This window comes from Silurus meridionalis, chromosome 28, assembly GCF_014805685.1.
Source record: "Silurus meridionalis isolate SWU-2019-XX chromosome 28, ASM1480568v1, whole genome shotgun sequence".
Lineage (NCBI taxonomy): Eukaryota > Metazoa > Chordata > Actinopteri > Siluriformes > Siluridae > Silurus > Silurus meridionalis.
The window spans coordinates 15,130,913-15,150,997 of record NC_060911.1 but is presented as its reverse complement, the minus strand read 5'-3'; the positions used below and the strand labels follow the sequence as shown (position 1 = coordinate 15,150,997).

Sequence of the window (20,085 nt, the reverse complement as noted above, 5' to 3'; positions counted from 1 at the left end):
AGGTGGAGGTACACGCTGGAGAGAAGGGGAATGAAAGTCAGTAGAAGTAAGACAGAGTACATGTGTGTGAATGAGAGGGAGGGCAGTGGAGGTGTGCGGTTGCAGGGAGAAGAGGTGGAGAAGGTGGAGGAGTTCAGGTACCTGGGGTCAACAGTGCAAAGTAATGGAGAGAAGTGAAGAAAAGAGTGCAGGCAGGGTGGAGTGGGTGGAGAAGAGTGATAACAGGAGTGATTAGTGATAGAAGAGTATCTGTGAGAGTAAAAGGGAAAGTTTATAGAACTGTGGTGAGACCCGAGATGTTGTATGGTTTAGAGACAGTGGCATTGAGTATAAGACAGGAGGTGGAACTGGAGGTAGCAGAGCTGAAGATGTTGAGATGTTCGTTGGGAGCGACGACGATTTACAGGATTAGAAATGAGTTTATTAGAGGGACAGCGCATGTAGGACGTTTTGGAGACAAAGTGAGGGAGGGGAGATTGAGATGGTTTGGACATGTGCAGAGGAGGGACATGGGGTATATCAGTAGGAGAATGCTGAGGATGGAGCCACCAGGAAGGAGAAAAAGAGGAAGACCATGGAGGAGGTTTATAGATGTGGTGAGGGAAGACATGCAGGTAGTTGGTGTGAAATTAGACAGATGTAGAGGACAGGGGGGTATGGAGGGGGTACGGATGATCCGCTGCTGGGACCCCTAATGGGAGCAGCCAAAAGAAGAAGAAGAAGATTTTTAAGTAGAAATATTAGACTACATTTTATATAGTTTTTATTTGTTTTACTGTTTATGAAGTGACAATAGAGATGAATGTTCACATTATATATTTATTTTCTTTTGAAAGATGTTTCCATCTGGCTGCACTCTCCAGGTCACTTTGGTGTTCACCAGCATGCCATGTTGTTCCAGTTTCTGCTTTGTCTAAGATTAGACAGACAGACAGACAGACAGACAGACAGACAGACAGACAGACTTATTAATTGATAGATTCAAATTTTCAACCAAAGCTAGTAAAACTGTTCTTAACATGCGAATAAACATAGCTAATAATCTGTGTTTCTTTTTTCTTTCTGTAAAGCTACACATGTTCCTGAAATACCCTGATGCCCTACTAATATCCTGATGCCCTACATCTCGATAGAGTTCTGATTAATTGTACACCAGTCACTGTTGCTCACTATCGCTCCGAATGTACAGCTGAAAAAAACACTACTCTGAATGGTACCAGTTACTGACCATGATTAGAACTTCAATTAATACAAACAATTTTGTATCTTAGGACAGTTGCTACAAACAGTTTTATTCAACTCTTCATCAGGGACCAGTAACTTCAACAATAATCAACAATGATTATCTGTGGGTTCCCTTTCGAGTCTGGTCATGTCATTATTTTTTCCTAATGCTATATAAGTTGCTTTATACAGTCAAAATATTAACTTAACATGAAAATCACTCACTAGTTCTAAAATAGAAGCTTGAACAACAGGCTCAAACACATTCCCATCAGACTGCATGGAGATCTGCAGCTTCATTATCTGCCACCTCACTGGGGGAGCTGGAACACAGTGTTTTTCAAACAGACCAAAGAAAATCAGAATGACCCAAAGAAGAATGACACATGCAAATTAGCTCAACTATTAACACTAGAATTACTGACTTTTTATTTTCTGGTGCACATCCTGAGGTGTGATTCACCCCTGCTGAGATTTTCACAGTTCTTCAGCTCGATTCTCCTCCAGCTTTTGTTGTGCAAACCACCCAACACCTGTGAGGCCTGGCACATTTGCATTTGTTTACTGAGACTGAGAGAGCCTAGTAAATTCAGGAGACCCACGAGAGCTTGAATTTAGAGCTTGAACTGGCAGAGTTGTCTTCAGCTTCACTGTTAAATTCTGCATATCCTTGTAAAGGACCCTTAGTTGTCAGAGTTCCTCCAGAATGGCCACCTTATCTTCACGGAGTTGACAAATCTCCTGTGATAGGCAGCTTGTCATTGCTTGGTAAACTGTGTGTCTGCCTCTAGTGTAGCCCGAAGATACAGCCAGTTTTGATCTGTTCTCCCTCGAAATTCAAGCTCTCGTGGATCTCCTGAACTCATTAGACCCTGAGGGAGATGGTGAACTACAGTGTGAACTACCAGGGGCCATTCGACATCGTGCAACCTGTCACTCCATTCACTGACCATTCAGGAAAGTCACTCAGCACTGACCATTCAGGAGAGTCACTTAGCACTGACCATTCAGCAGTGGTCACTCAGCAGTGGCCTTTCAGCATGCATTCTGCATCATGCAACCTACTGAACAGTAGCTAAGATAGCAAGAATCACCTCATATACGATTAGTTCTATACCCAGTAAAGTTGATTGTTCTGAATCCTGTACCGTGTTTTGACTGACACGCTGGGGTGAGTACAATCCCCTGATCAGTGCACACCAGATAGTGAAAATCCTAACATTTAGTCCTTCGAGCTGGATAGGAAACCTTACTAACAATTGGTCTTGGTTCTGTCCATTGTGACTGTGTATGTAAGGGAGTGGCATTGCATGACTACAGCACAGTGCTGTGCATAAAAGCATAGCGACCCAGGCGGGAGAATCATTTCTTCTTCGCATTTTTGAGAATGCACATCAGAATGGCCTCCGTTTCACTGCCACGCAGGAATAACGTCTCCGCGCAACAGGCTTTGGCCTGGCTTCAGGAAATGGACGAAGCAGACTCTGATGGAGGAAAGATTTCATTTGTCCAGCAGGCCACTGACACCTCCTCAGAAGAATCCGAAAAGGAGACGGAACAAGAACCCAACATGCCACCACGGATGATGCACCGTGGTACTGGGAAGCCCTGTCTGAGCCAGACGGCAAAAGACGGCACTGTGTGGGTAGAGGAGGACATTGGAATGCCCAGTGCAGTAGCAAATCACTCGTGCTTCACTGCGCAAGCTGGACCCACAGAGTCTGCTAAGGTTTTTCATTGCCGTACATATGATATTTATATACACCCATTTAGAGTGAGGTTCATGTAAATTTACCATTCTCTATTTGTTTATCTTCCTACAGCGTAAAATTACAAGTGTGCTCCAAAGCTATCTTTGCCTGTTAGATGTGGGAATGCTGCAGACCATCAGGGAGTGCACGGTCCATCAAGCCCGCAGAACAGAGCCGGACTGAAATTTGGCAATTCATGAACTGATGGCATTTATTTCAATTCTGTTTGTAAGAGCAATCATGTGTCCCATTGGTGCCATTGTGGATTGCTGGTCAGAAAGCTTTCTGGTGCCAGTAATCAAAGAGACAATGCCCCGAGATAGATTCATTTCAGTTATGCAACACCTTCGATTTGATGACAAGGACACGCGGGTAGAACGGGTGAAAACAGACAAATTTGCTGCAATCTCCTACATCTGGACACGCTTCAACAAGAACTGTGCTGAGAGTTTCACTCCAGGAGAACATATGACCATAGATCAGACCTGGGCAAACTACGGCCCGTGGGCCACATCCGGCCCTTTGTACGCCCCTGTCCGGCCAGCGTGAGGCCAATCATAAATTATAAGGATGCACCAAAAAATCGGCCACAGGAAGTTTTCTGGAGAAATACCTAAATCACTGAAACAACACGGTCAAAACACAATTGTAATGACACAATAAAAAAGCGCAGCATGCACACGGTTATCTGGATAAAAGCCAACATGTCTGCGGTGTGGACTTATTTTAATATCTCGGAGAAAGACCCACGGATATCGATTTGCAAAACATGCAATGCTGAAATTTCAAGAGAGGATGTATCTGCAAAGAGTTTCTTCACGTTGGGTTTAATTTATCACCTGAAATCCAAACATCCCGATTGCCATTCTAAATATGAGAAGAATGCGGCACAGAAAAGAGGTCAATCCGAGCATGCGCACTCCGTCTGCAGCGGACGTTTTTGAAAAGGCAAAAAGATTTTCCAGTGATGTGCCAAGGAAAAAGGCATAACAAAAAAATATGGAATTCATTGCTTTAGATCACGTGGTCATCTTTGAAACATTCCCCGTAGATAATAATTATTATAATTTAATAATACGTTCCATTCACTTGAATGGGCTTCCAAACGTTCGGCAGGCAATTATTTTGTATAACAGACCGTTGCTAATAATAATTGACCGCTGTCTGTCTGTCAATACTATGAATGGTAACAAATAAATAATAATAATTTATAATAATAAATAAAAAACTTTTGTAATTGAATTTATTCTTCGAATTGCAATTCATTGATTTTAGTGCGTTTAGGTTAACAATATTTTTTTTTGTTTTCTTATTTGACCTATACACCACAATTTCACAAATATTTACAGAATAGTTTTATTCTTCCGATGATCACGACCAGCTATTCAAAATATATAATTTAGTGCATTTTCAATGAAAGAAAGTTGAGCAGAATGAAGTTAAAGTTATTGTTGGTGTGGCCCTCTGACACAATTCAGGTTTCTCATGTGGCCCCTTGTAAAAATCAATTGCCCACCCCTGAAATAGATGAACAGCTGTTCCCTACCAAGGTTCGTTGTCTATTCACACAGTATATCGCAACCAAGCCAGACAAATTTGGGATCAAGTTCTGGATGGCCACATGAGACCATATTTGGAGACCAAATGTGTCTGCAATGCATCTCCTTACTTGGGAAAGGACCCCAGTCGTCAGAAGGGAGAGAGGCTGGCAGAGAACGTGGTCATGAATCTGATGGAGACATTTTTGGATGATGGGAGAAATGTCACGACGGACAATTTCTTTACTTCACTGTCACACAGATTGCTGCAGCGCAAAACAACGCTACTGGGCACGGCGAATAATGTCCATGCACCAAGACAATAGATCGGTGACGGCAGAAAGAGGAAACCCAACACGATACCAGACTATAACCACATGAAGGTATGTGAATGTGTGTATAATTTTACACCAGTGCTGCAATGTTTTCTGATGTGTACTATACAGGCCTATAGAAAAAAAAGCACTGCTTTTACAGTGTGGTGTAGACGTGTTGGACCAAATAACACAGCTGTATTCCATAAGAGCAGCAACACGCAGGTGGCCAGTAGTGGTTTTTTACAATATGCTGGATCTGGCGGCGGTGAATGCCTACATTTTGGACAAGGCATGTACAGGGTGGACAGGCAAATGAAGATTGTTTTTGAGTTTTCTTCTGGCCTCTGAGCTACTCTGAGTAAAGAAATGCAAATGTGCCAGGCCTCACAGGTAATGGGTGTGTTTGCACAACAAAAGCAGGAGAACAATGGAGCTGCAGGCCTGTGAAAATCTCAGCAGGGGTGCTACTAGGTGTGAGGGCCAGGGAATTTACGCAAATTTGCGCAGGTTTAGTAAATCTTAAGCCCAGAATCAATACTGCAGACTGCAGATTGCTGTGACAATGAAGCGATCATTACAATCAGATGGAACTTAACTAAACTTAAAATGTTCTATAAATTTAAACTGAATGTTAAAATATTTAATACATTTTACCAAGTGGGCATCATTTCCATCCCCAGGACATATTCTGAAGGCCAGTGAAAGAGCTAAAGTATGGTATGTTAGGTTATATTATGTTATTATTATATCTATCTAAGTATATCAGGGGGTTTTTCCAGGTTGGTAAATTACTACAGTCAGTTTTTTTTTATTATTATTCCAATTAAAGTGATATACACACAACCAAATGAAATAAGATCTGTAGTTGAAGAAGGCAATATATGATGGTATGTCAGACTGAGAAGAGGTCACATCCTCTGGCACATTCATATCACAGAATGATAAAAAAAAAAATCTAAATATTTTTAGTTGCTCAGGAAAATATCACTCACTGAATTCACAGAAGAAGTAGTGCACACTGGTGCACCTTTCATCACTGAACAGTCCGTTTATCAAAACCCCACAGTTCTCCTGAGGTTTAGCGTTATTAGGCTTTCCAGGATTCCACTGGAGGTTTGATGCCACTGTTCCATTCAACCACTTCCATGTCTCCCGATACAGACCGAACCAGGAATAGCCCTGGACAGATACTATCTGTGCTAACAGGTCATTGTCTGCCTGGGTGAGTGCGCTGGCCAAATCAGTGTAATATGTTCGGCAGTAAGTCTGAGCTTGAGACCAGTTCAAACGGGGATTAGTGACTCCAATGAATCTGGCAGCACCACTGTTACCAGCTGTAGAAATCCAAATAGAAAAAAAACAAATGTATGATACATTTCACAAGTGAAGATTTTTTTTTTTTGGTCAGTACTGATACAAGTTAATCAGTTCCTGCAGTGAATTTAAATATGTATATATATATATATATATATATATATATATATATATATATATATATATATATATATATATATATATATATATTCAGTTTGTTAGTTAATCTGTACATTTAGATAACTCATAGCTAACAATGACTAATAACCACTGGTATTCGGATAATAGAACAAAATGAAACAAATTGCTCACCATTGTAGCATATAAAGGGTTTCTGCAGTGCACAGTCCCAGTCTGCCCAGTTCCCAGCCACATAGACTCCTCCACATGATTCATGCCCGACATAATTATCAGGTTCTCCAGTGTTCCAAAGTGTTAGGTTTGTACTAGTCTGTGAGATGTTATTAAAAGACCAGCGCCAATTGTAAAAGTCGTTGTACAGTCCAATCCAGAGAGGCCATAATGTTAAACCTCTACTTGCTGCCATTTTATTTAGCTCTACCAGAACACTAGGGTCCTTTACCCTCGCCAGGTCAGTGTACTTCGTCCTGCAGTACTTCTGAGCATCAGGCCATGACACTGCCTGATTGATGACAAACAGATGGGTAGTTTGCTGAACTGAGAAGGTGATTGGCACAACACCTGTTAAGGAGAATTTATGTTACGGCACTGAGAAGATTTTTATCATTAAAACTCTTTTAATTGGCAGTGGTACTGGTTTAAACACTCACCACTCAGACATAGAAGAAGAACCACATTCAACTTCATTATGGCTGCACAGCTGGATAAAATAAAACATAAAAATGACATTGGGTTTGGAGAGTTAATTAAAGATTTCAGGAAGACTTCTGCATACAGGTTTGGGTCAAGTTTCTTTGCTAGTGAGAGGAGATGGATTCGGATGCATTTACAAAAACGCTAATTATTATTATTTTTAAACACAAATAAAACCCTGAGCAGTAAAAAAAAGAACTGTAATGTTTTAACTGTGACAAGTCATATGATATGCTAGCGCTGATGAGTAGATCCGGATAGCTTTATCTGCAAATTGTTTGCTAATCGTTCATTAGCTGTTGTTTTATAAAGGAATTAATTCTGTTTAAAAATATTTATTTAAAATGAAAAGTGTACTGCACCGTGTATGAATACAATAATGATGAAACGATTATTAATGACTATAATGGTATTTCGTTTCATTGTATGTTGTGTTCATTCAATCATATTACTCCTGTTTGGAGTCATTTATCTAACGTAAACGGATTTAACATTTCTAAATGTATCTATAAAGTACAAAACTGATAACTTACCTGAAAACTACAACACACAGGGGAAGTCTGGGTGCTGTTTCTCGAATAGCTCTGTTCCAGGTCTTTCAGCCTTTTTAAAGACGCTTCACAAAGCACTCGTACTCAAAAATCATTCAAATCACAGAAACTAATTTCCATCATGGACATAATAAGGACCAATTTTGTGCAATGTTCAACTGCCCCTTCTAAAATCAGAGACAATGAGTTCAGATTGAGAGAGAGAGAGAGAGAGAGAGACAGACAGACAGACAGACAGACAGACAGACAGACAGACAGACAGACAGACAGACAGATAGATAGATAGATAGATAGATAGATAGATAGATAGATAGATAGATAGATAGATAGATAGATAGATAGAAGAACTAAATGAAAGGGTAAAAGTTTGAGAAAATCTTATGGAGTATAAAATGAAATTAGAATAGTAATGATAAATGTAGCTTATGTCTCAGGAACACTTCTGATTTGTGCTGTTTTATAATAAAAGTGGAGGTTTTCTGAGCATCTTGAAGAACCTGACACATTTTGTCTGGACACTTTGACACTCACTGCTACTTTGCTTTGACAGAAAAAACCTGACAGCCTTCATTAGATTTTGGTGTTGCCTTCTGTTCTCTATTTTTTCTTTTTTTTGGCTGGTTGGGAATTTTTGATTTATTAATTGAAAACACTGCTGTAATTCGACACGGGCACTTTATCTTCTGTGTAAACCAGGATTCGTGTTTGTTTTTAAAAGCTCACTACGTTTTAAATCTCCACTGTAAAAGCTTTGCAAAATAGTAATAAAGTGCCCCTTCATGATTTGTTGCAGTTTAATAGGAATTAGTCGTTTTTTCCAATTATACTGAATCTATACAATAGTATTATATATACTTATATCCATACTTATTTTTATCTTTGTGTCCTCCAGTCTATAGAATCTGCTGTTGTCATGATGCATTCTTATTATGGTTTTAAAAAGATTACAAATAAAGACTTTTTCATAGAAAACACTACAATTTGGTGTTCCTCGAGTAGATTTGTTTCATATCCTCTCTAAATTTGTTTTTAAAAGTGTGACAACCCTTTTAATGACATCTATAAGAAAGGAAAAGTCTCCTAATCGATAAAATTTTAAATAAAATAATAAGTAATTATAGATTACACAATTATCAATAACTATAATGGTATTACTGATGTCTGGAGTGCATCGTCACTGCTAACTGCAGTCATGTATCTAACGTAAACGGATTTAACATTTATAAAAGTATCTACAACGTACAAAGTGTACTAAACAATCTGTAAAGCAAGGAGTTAAATAAGAAAAAGAAAATAAACTACCCAAATGGGTAACTTTGTAAAATACCTGAAATCCACAACACAAAGTGGAAGTCTGGTGTGGTGTTCCACGAATAGCTCTGTTCCAGGTCTTTCAAATTTTTTAAAGAAGCTTGACAAAGCACTTGTACTCAAAGGTTATTCAAATCACGGAGACTAATTTCCATCACAGACATCAATAAGACAAGCAAACAAACAGACAGGCAGATAGATAGATTTTTTAAAGGATAAGAATTTGATTAAATATATGAAAGGTTCCAAATTTATATATTTTTTTTGGCTGTTTGGGAATATTTGATTTATTAATTGAAAACACTGCTGTAGTCGACACTGGCACTTTATCTAATGTGTAAAACAAGATTGGTGTTTGTTTTAAAAAGATTACTTAACTTTTCAAACCTCCACTGTAAAAGCTTCGCTATTTGTTGATTTGTAAAATCTTTTTAAATAGCAAAATAGCAATAAAGTGCCCTTTAATGATTTGTTGCAGTTTACAGGAATTATTCATTTTTACAATTATACAGAATTACAGCATACAGCATAAGAAAACCAAACACTCAGTATTTTACGTTCTGATGTTTTGAGGATATTAAAAAAAGAAAAGTGACACTTACCCATGATGAAGATGAGGATGGAATCCCACCCCCTGCCCAATAAATCCAAACCTCTTCCACTATGCTCTATACCAGGGGTCCCCAACGTGGTGCCCGCGGGCACCAGGTCGCCCGCAAAGACCACATGAGTCGCCCGCGAACATTTTCTAAAAATATTTGTTTCCTACCTTGTTATATCATTGTTGATAATTATTGTGAGAAATCATTAACATGATCAGTGTCTTCACATAGATCAGGGGTGTCAAACTTAAATCCGGGCCGACGTACAATTATATCCGGCTCGCAAGATGATTTTATAAAAATCCATTATTATTGTTATTAATGTCCCGGCGATATGTAGCTCTGATAACACAAACTACAGATCCCATAATGCAGCGCTTCAGCTGCCTTACCGAATACTAGACTACCTGAGAACATTCCAGCGTCAATCAAGTCGAGCTTCTGTTGATGTATTTAACTCTATTGTACAGTTATTGTGAAACAGCGCCTCACAGTGGTGAAGAGAAAAGTGGATTCTAAAAACAAAGCCTTTAAAAACCGATGGGTTTCTGAGTAGATGTTTACTGACACTGCCGGTAAACACGTGTGTTTTATTTGTGGAGCGAATGTGGCTGTAATTAAGGAATTGAATCTGAGACGGAACTACGAGACAAAACATCAGGAGAAGCTGAAAAACCTGAATGCAGAGCAGAAGATCCAGAAAGTAGAAGAGTTAAAAAAGAATCTGACATTTCAGCAGATGTTTTTCACCAGAGCAAAATCACAAAGTGAAGCTGGTGTGAAAACAGAGGAGAAATCAGAGTCACATCAGCCGGTTATTTACTGAGGGAGAGTTTCTGAAGAGCTGCATGATGAAGCTGTGAGACGTCTGGTGTTTGACTGGAGATATTTTTATGGAGAGCAAAATATTTTGTTATTTAAAGCTTAAGATTATTTTTTATAAAATGGTATAAGAGCAAAGAAATCTGATTGTTTTGATTTGTTTTTAATTTAACGTTTACTTAAAAGCAAAATTTTTATCGATTTGTTCATATTTCTAACTTGTAATATTTTGACAGTATATATTTTTATGGAGAGCAATTTATTTAAAGTTTAAGTTTATTTATTATGGAATAATTTTTCTGTCTGTTTTTATTCATATTTATGTTAAAAAAACATTTAGTTTTAGTGTGTTCAATAAATGTTTATCCTATTCGCCCAGCGACCAAAAGTGTGCTTTGAGTTTTAGCCCCCTGTGCAATCGAGTTTGACACCCCTGTACTAGATGAATATCATTAGTTATTAATAATGATATAATTAAAGGTAAATTGAGCAAATTTGTTATTTCAGAAGTGTGTTTTAAAATGGTAGCCCTTCACAGTAGTCGGTACCCAAGAAGTAGCTCTCGGTCTCAGAAAGGTTGGTGACCCCTGCTCTATACGATCTCACAAAACTTCCTGCCTTTCATCAACACAATCAATGGATTCTTACCATCTGGCCACGTATCAACTACCTTCAAGAGAGCAAGGGTTAACCCCATTTTGAAAAAACCTGTTTTGGATCCAGCAGACATCAACAACTACAGACCAGGTGTCATTTATCTTATTTATCTTAATTATCTTATATATATCTATTTATCGGAAACGGTGGACACGGTGGACACGGTGGACACCGGAGAAAGACGTGTCGCCACAGTTGTCAAATGCCACACATTTTGGTCTCGCGGTTAAACAGATGCATGAAGAGTCTCATGTTATAGTGCTTTGTGTGCCTGTCAAAAACATCTCTGTACAATTTACCAAGATACATTTTCTTTATTCCTTATACAGTCCAATAATGCTTTGAAAGAAACAAATACTTGTTTGGCACTTGATGGTTTTAGCATTTATTACAAATTGCCGAGAAGTACCGATGTAATTCCATTTCTAGGCTATTGGCACCATCTAGAGGTGAACATTGATATGCAGCCAGTGCAATAATAATCTCATTAACAGGTCCAGAGCAGCAGATCTTCGACATGGACGATACATTTCACCACTAATTATTTTAAACTGATGTCAAGGGTTGTGCGTTGCTTCTGATAACTGAATACACAGTATTAAATCAACACTTTTGAAAGAGTTAACATTTTTAACAGGCAAACTCTTATAGTGTAAAATATTAACCCGCAATAGATGATCGGAAAAATCAATCAGTGTTCAGAGTTACCTTTTCAGAAACGTTCACAGATTAACTGGTCAATAAAAAAACGGTTTAATTAAAAATTTCAATCAGTGTTGAGTATTTACATAGTCCACTGGCATTAATACTATAGTTATAGTTATAATCTTTTAGGGCTTCCATCCACCACTCCTGAAATAATCAGTCTAAAAAGTGCTGCAATGAATACATTTTATTATATTTTCTTTAACAGGGCTTCAAAATCAAATTTGACAAGCAAAGGCCACAATACAACATAAAACATTGAGTCTGTACCATAAACCATTTGAACATTGAAGGGCTTAAAGTACCTCAAATCATGAGGTGTAACAAATGAAACATCATGCATGTTTTCAATAAGATCAACTCTCAATTCTTTCACCCTTAGACTTTTTTTAATGGTTTCAACATCTAGAATATAAACTGTTGTCTGGAGAAATGTGTACATTTTGCTGAGAGCATCATCATAGATTACATTGAAAACAAAGTGTGTATCAAAGGCAGCAAACGATGTGGTCCATGGGATGAGCATCTCCTCAGTCACAATGTACTTAGTGCTGATGGCCACTTGTGAGTTTCAAAGGCAAGGAGGTATGGCTGGTAATATCCCATCTGTTTCACCAAGTAAATGAGCAGCAGAAAAGAGACCATTAAGGCTTTTAAAACCTGCTGCTGCTGCTGCTCTGACCACTTTTTTTTTTTTTTTTTCATAGAATGCAGGGCACTTCTACAGATGTTTGGCAGCTATTTCTGGACCAACGAGGAGGCAAAAATTTCTCCAGCAACAGAAAAATGAAAGAATATTTCTGACAACCTTATGCTCAGTTTACAGATATGAACTGTAGTTAAACAGATTACTTACCAGTGTTTTCATGTCCAGCAACCTTGGCAACATTGAGAGGATGAAATGTGATTCGTAGGGATTGTAGTTGAGACGCTGTCTGCACGATGGTCTGCTTTATCTGCTGCAGGATAATTTCTAGGACTAGGCTGAAACTAAAAATTTTTATTTTTATTTTCCTATTTTCATTTTTTAATTAATACTTAACAATGATAGTAGAGATTTGTTGATTACTGTGAAGCACATTGTAACCTATTTTTTAAATAGTGCTATATCAAAAAAATATTTGCTTACTTGAATTAAATGTTTATAATATTATTGTACTGCAGTCATTATTTAATACACTTTTGTTGATATTGTGTGCAAATGAAAATACTTAAATTCTTATCATGCTAGGTTTAGCACATCAGCACCGTTTTAATGCGTCGTATGAAATACAGTATTTGACCGCAAGGTGGAAGCAGAGCTCAAAATATTTGATGTTTTTGGAGGCTTTTGCTACACGCTGATAATTATTTTCAGTTTTGTCCAGAAAAAAAAAATGTCTCTGCTATAAAATCTAAAAAATTTACTTTAGAAAGATAAAGAATCAAGACTGTAGGTAACAGAGACATGGCCCATCAATCGCTATTTAACAGCAATTGTTCAAGGTTTTTATTTTGTACACTGGCACAAATGTACATATATTTTAGTAATTGTACATAAATGTGTTTTACATGTGTGGGGGGAAAAAAATACCTCAACCACTGTGATCTCTTTTGCAGTGTTTAAATAAATTTCAAGTCAAGTCGGCTTTTATTGTCATTTTAAATATATAGTGTGGTACACAGTGAAACAAAACAACATTCCCCCAGGACCAAGGTACTCAATCAGACAACATAAATTAATACATAAATTAAGTGTGTGTGTGTGTGTGTGTGTGTGTGTGTGTGTGTGTGTGTGTGTGTATGTCAGGCTTGTGAAAGAAAGTTTTTCTATTACTGTTACTGAGTTGAAAGTGTGTGTAAAGGGAACATGTGATCAGCCTTAATGCTGGTGGATTTTTCGGATGCATAGTGTTTCTAAATATCAATGATGGAGGAAAGAAAGACCCCAATGATCTTCTCAGCCATCCTCACCATCCCCTGTAGGGTCTTGCGATTCAATTCCCGAACCAGGCTATGATGCAGCTGCTCAGGATGCACTCGATGGTTTTCTAAAAAAAAAAAGAGACACTGCTGATTTTCCATGTTTTGGAGCTGGTGTTGAGGGACCAGGTGAGGTTCTCTGCTGGGTGAACACGAAGGACTTTGGCTTTCTTAACAATCTTCACAGAGGAGCCATTGATGTTCACAATCCAGATTGCCTGAGGTCTCTCAGTGAAAAGGTCTTGGATGCAGTTACAGACAGAGGTGTTCAGGCCCAACAGGACCAGATTCTCAATTAGGGTTATTTGCAATGTAAACTCTGGGTACAATAACGGTGGTGAATTCCAGGGGTAAATAAAAAGGTCTACATCTGACTTTTGTAAACTTTACCAGTAGGTGGAAACTAGGAGTTCTTACACCATTCCGTGTGAATGTAAACACACAGTCCATCACCTGACACAGTCCAGCTGAATGGTGGCATTCGGAACTCAGTCCCTCAGTCATGTCTTCGTGAAGACAAAGACAGCATTTTCTAAATTCATGCCATGTAGCTTGTTGGAGTCTAATGTAGTCTAGTTTATTATCCAGGGAGCAGACATTGGATGCAAATTGGATAGGAGAGAAGGATGGATAGGGTTCGCGTTTAGCCTAGATTATTTGATATTTAAATAATTCACTGCAAAGTTTGCAAAAAACTTTTGTGACAGTAAGAGACTGTACTTATTTAAAATGCTTTAATGTAAGATATCCTTGATCACTAGTACTAGATTAGGTTGACCCAGAACACTCAGATCTTGTTGCCATTAGTAGTTATAGTAATTCTGTTGTATGCTTCTAGAAAAACCTTTTTGTATGTTTTTGTTGACCAAACCCTGAACTATCCTTTTGTGGCATGTGTTACTTTGCTCGTACACACACAGTGGTTCCTGTATTTCTGTTTTAGGCTTATCTTTTGCAGGCTCAACATAAATTTGTGGAGCTGTCTCTCCTAACTTTCTCTTCTGTTCACACACACACACACACACACACACACACACACACACACACCTCGCAGCCCACCCCCTTTCTCTCCTTCTCCTTGGAAGTATATCTTCATGTGTGAGGCAATAAACTTTGGAACTTCTCTTTGAAAGCTGACTTGTGCAGGAAGGAGTACGTAGCTGAAAGACTTTTACGCCTGGTTCGAGGTGCGGAACAACATGGTGGCGAGGAAGACCATCCCTCCTTCCAGTGACCAGGTGCTCTGTCTAACCACAGCTGAAGTGAGGAAAACTCTATGCAGAGTTAACCCACGGAAGTTTGCTGGACCAGACAACATTCCTGTCCCGGTCCACGGATGATGCCACAACCCTTCATCTGGCCCTCACCCACCTAGAAAACAAGGACTCTCATCTACGAATGCTTTTCATACCTCAGCTTAGCATTCAACACTATCATCCCTCAGCACCTGATTGAGAAGCTGAACCTACTGGGCCTGAACACCTCTCTCTAACTGGATCCTGGACTTCCTGACTGGGAGACCTCAGTCAGTCCGGATCAGAAACAACATTTCCAGCACCACCACACTGAGCACTGGGGCACCATGAGTCAGCATACAGAGAGGAGGTGCAATGGTTAACAGCCTGGTGTGGAGCCAACAACCTGTCTCTGAAAGTTGACAAAACTAAAGAGATGGTTGTTGACTTCAGGAGAACACAGAGTGACCATTCTCCACTGAACATCAATGGATCTAGGGTTAGGGTCTCTGTCTCGTTACAACACATTTACTGGCGGAGCTATTTTGTGTTCTGTTTATTGTCTTGTGTTGTTTTTGAACTGTTTGCACCAGGTTGCACACATACACTTCATGTGGCGAGGACACTTACTAGTCCTTGGCTCTGTTTTTTTCTGTTTCTGTAATTGTTGTTTTATGTAGCATCAGGGTTCTGAAGGAAGGTTGTTCCATTTTACTATGTACTGGGTCAGCTATATATAGTTGAAATGACAATAAAAGCTTATTGACTTGACTTGAAAATAATGTTTTATTATACTGGCTAATAAAAAAATATAGTTACTCAATGGGAAGGCTGAAAAAGGGAAAGTGGTACCTCAGTGGTTAAGGCTCTGAGCTACTGATTGAAAGGTTGTAAGGTTCCAACCTAAGTATCACTGTGGCAGCAGAGGCGTGGCCGAGCGTCGGTTTGTGAATGGAGGGCGGGGCCGGGAGCAGATAGGCAGGGGATTGCCTCACCTGAAGTTAATGTGACCTAATGATTGTTTTCTTTCTTTTTCAGTGATCGGAGGGTGCATTTAAGGAGGAGAGTGTGTGTGTGAGAGGTGTGGTGTGCGCACACGTGTGCCAGAAGACGTGCTGCATGAGGCACTAAGCAGACAGACACAAAAACTAAATAAAAGTGGCTATGAAGCCTTTACACCTGACCTGTTGTGGCATTCCTTCTTCTCGCATTCATACGCTCTCCCACAATCACCAATCTGCAACTCTTGGTTCCCTGAGTGCTTCACTGGTGCTGTATCATGGTTGACACTGCACTCAGACCCAAGCTTCTGAACATCGCTGGGATATGCAAAAAAAAGAATTTTACTGTGCTGTAATGTTTATGTGACATGTAAATTTCCCTTAGATTTTATTGTGCAGCTTTAATGTACATATCATAAAATATCACCAACATGTCTTTATCCCAGGCACTATGTCTATAAACATAGATCATAGATTGTGGTAATCCAAATAAAACTCATAAGATGAACAGGGGCAGATGGTTCCTTCTTTTATATGGAAAGCATGGCTTTGTTAAACACCATAATTAAGCTACTTTTTTAAATGAGTGGAAGGTTATTATTGTTATTTGCATAATTTTGCCATTTTGTGCACTGATATTAAGATTGAGTGTCTATAGTGCTGGCTTGTGTAGCCCACAGGAGCAATCACTTTTGATCACCTTAAATATACAACGATCAGGCAGAACATTATGATCATCTGCCTAATATTGTGTTGGTCTCCTTTTTGCTGCCAAAACAGTCCTGACTGGTAAACATTAACAGCATGAACGTCTTCAGCAGTTTGAGTTCCAGGAGCTCGTCTGTTGTATCGGACCACACAGACCAGCCTTCACTCCCTACGTGCATCAATGAACCTCGTTCCACCATGACCCTGTTGCCGGTTCACCACTGTTCCTTCTTTGGAGTACTTTTGATAGATACTAACCACTGCAGACCGAACACAAGAGCTGCAGTTTTGGAGATGCCCTGACCCAGTCGTCTAGACATCACAATTTGTCCTTGTTGAAATTTGTAGAGGTAACTGTGAGGGCTTGGCATACAACTGAACACAAACAACAGAAAGCAAAATAGGTCTTTTGTTTGCTGGTAAAATTTATTCAAAGAGGAGCTTCTCCTTTGTTTTCTTGCCTTTAGAATATTTTGTAGATCTTTTGTTAGAGTTCAGAATCAGATTAAGGTTTGTTGATACACAAAAGGAATTTGGTTCCAGCTGTTGGCGACTTTCAAAAGTACAGACATAAATAACACAATAAAACAATACAAAAATATAAAAAAATACCGACAATACAGATTAAAAGTTTAACAATTGTTAGGCAACTGTATATCGCTCCATTCTCAAGTGGTTGGTTTTCTCAAGTGGTCTTTTTTTAGTTATTGACCTCGACCAACAAATATTTGGCTGATATGACGAAACAGATTTGACCCCATGTACCACTAAGGAGTATACATCCTTATTCTGACTTTAAAAAAGACCCAATTGTGAAGCATTTGACAGACAGTAAAATGACCAGCTATTATACAGTAAGTTCTTAATCCAATTCAAAGTCATATGATAATTAAATCGAAAGCAACACAAATGGAGTGAACCACAAACTGAACCACAATCTAACAATACAAACTATTAGATGTATTTTGCCTATAATTTAAATTTGAGCTGGTTTAGATGGGATGTGCCAATATAAATAAATATCTCATATAATATAAATATAAATAACTAGCGAATTCAGAAACTAATAATAAGATGTTCAATGTTGAACATCACAGGCTTTATAAACTCAGCACATATGTGGACAATAAAATAAATGTGTATTAGAATAGTGTTGAACAGGCTTTTGTATGATAGATACTTTGAAATGTTGGACGGAGAACTTTTATGATTAGCCCCTTTCATAACAAGGAGGATCGATGTTAATCATGTTTGTTTATAACCAGTCATGTGCTCGATTCTTTGTTCTTTTTATAATACAGTAATTCTTCGTTTTACCACGGGTCGAATCGCATAATTAAATTTGCTGCATAACTAATTTGTTTGGCTGATTTTCCCGGTCTTTCACGGAGAGCACGCTAGACCAAAAAATGTACAGGGAATTGTTTTCTGTTCAAATAATGAGATTTATTAATAAAAATATAATGATCAATTATAAAATGAAGTAAAATGTGAATTCAGTACAGTATTGTATACATAAAAGAGCATTTTTAAGGTGCCGTCTGTTTATAGCTTTTTTTCGTTTATCACGGTGGTTTTGGAACTTTACCATCACAATAAACGGGGGATTACTGTAATTAGGGATACATATATAGTAGGCTTCTATACACTATATATACATGCAGACTTAATTGACTCCTTACAATTACTACAACAGACTTCATGTGTTGAACTTTTACTCTGTTTGTTTTAGATGAAGGCTGGAGTCAAGTGTCTGGTCAGCATTTCCATTTTATCTTTGCTTCTATTTAAACCAGGAGATTTGTGTTCCAACCAGAATGAAAATCAGCCTCTATCCCTATTGAAAGGGCTTACTACTTCATCAGTCATGCCCTTTGAAAAACAACAGAAGAACAGATTATTTCTTCATTAATTAAACCTGATATTAAATACTAAACAGTATTATTTTATAATTGATCATTAGTATTGTGCTGCTGTGTATCTAACTATGTACTTGTATTACCAGCACTTGTATTAGCATTCTCACTATAACAGACTCTAAATTGATCAGACTGATGAGACATATTGTTCGCATTTAGATCATAGTGCTCATATGGGACACTCATGAATACAGAATATGCAGCAAAATATATATTCGCAGTTTGTCGAATAGAAAAGACCAATCTGTCGTGATCAGTATGTGCACTGCTCAGAGTGGATTGTGGCTAATGTTAGCCAAACACAGTTTTAACAGTAAACATTATCTGGGCATAGCAGCATGTTTTGGTCGCACTTTCATGTGTAAAAATTCCCATCATTCTGACTTTCTAGTATGTTAATTCCTGTGAGTAACAAAAACAAAACATGTTTTACTATATATTACCAACAGGACTTGTCCCAGTCATTATTTCCATCATGCAAACAGTCCCTCATGAATATCATCTCATCACAACAAAGGTGACATGGTCCAGTGCACAGAATTACTGCAGGGTGATGTACACTGATCTGGCAACTATAGAAAGTGACAATGACTGGGTACGGTTAAACAAACTAATAACAAGCCAAAACATAAAAGCAGCCTTCTGGGTCGGACTCTACAACGACATCAACAGTTGGCGCTGGTCCTTTAATGAAGTCCCTTTACAATATACCACTTTTAGGCAGTGGGGTTCTGGACAGCCAGATAATAATAAAGGCCGTGAATCATGTGCCATAATAAACAACAATGGATACTGGTGGGACGCATACTGCTACGATCTGAGACCCTTCATATGCTACAATAGTGAGTCTGTATGCTGATTTTTTTATTGCTGTTGGGTTTGTTGGCTGGTTTTGGCAAATGGGGAGAATGATTATGTTTTAAAATACAATTACACGAAAAAAGTTGTGCATATAATTGCACATTAACAAATTAAAAGTGTAAGAAGTAAAAATAAAATGTAAATAAAAAAACAATATTTTGTTTTGCTTTTACAATTGTTACAACTTTGCTTTAATCACAGATATGTTTGTTAATTGGTTTATTTTTATTTATAGGTGCTAACAGTGGTGCTGACAGGTTTGTCGGTGTGACTAGTCCGATGTTGTCCTGGTCTGACGCTGAAAGACAACCTGAAACAAGAAAACCTGAAAGACAATGAGATGTCAGATGACACCACAGTGACCTGGAGGGTGCAGCCGGGCAGAAACATCATCTTTAAAAAAAAGAGAGATGACCTGTAACATTCCAGTGCTCACAGTCGAATATAGATTTGATATAAATTATATTTCAAGTTTTAATCAGTAGGGGAGTCAAGTGCAAAAATTAACAATAAGGAATAGCATTTTACTAAGACGTGTTTCAGTTCTGTTTGTAAAATATACCTCAAACAGGTTCACCCTTTACCCCTTACCCCTTAACCCTTACCCCATAAGGGGCCCTTGGTAATAAGCTGTTCTTATTTTACTATGATGTTACTGTAGGTAATCATTTGATGACCGTTGGTTTCACTGCTGACAATGAACCTGCACACAATATCAAATAGAATATGTGGCGTAATATTAAATCTAATGTCTTTTATGTTTTGGAATTAGT

At 38.3% G+C, this 20,085-nt stretch overlaps 1 protein-coding gene and 1 long non-coding RNA gene across 2 annotated transcripts; one reads left to right on the top strand and one right to left on the bottom strand.

Moving 5' to 3' along the window:
* Positions 1-787: 787 nt before the first annotated feature.
* LOC124381629 (C-type mannose receptor 2-like) lies at positions 788-7,698 on the bottom strand. The gene is made up of 6 exons (XM_046843433.1): positions 7,512-7,698; positions 6,936-6,985; positions 6,457-6,846; positions 5,823-6,164; positions 1,450-1,547; positions 788-913 (listed from the first exon to the last, which is right to left on the bottom strand). Exons 2-6 carry the CDS (start codon positions 6,970-6,972, stop codon positions 812-814), a joined length of 969 nt encoding a protein of 322 aa, XP_046699389.1. The 5' UTR covers positions 6,973-6,985; positions 7,512-7,698; the 3' UTR covers positions 788-811.
* LOC124381653 lies at positions 4,631-16,006 on the top strand. Its single transcript, XR_006924901.1, has 2 exons — positions 4,631-4,896; positions 15,862-16,006. It is a non-coding gene; the product is annotated as an uncharacterized LOC124381653 (long non-coding RNA).
* The last annotated feature ends 4,079 nt before the right edge of the window (positions 16,007-20,085 follow it).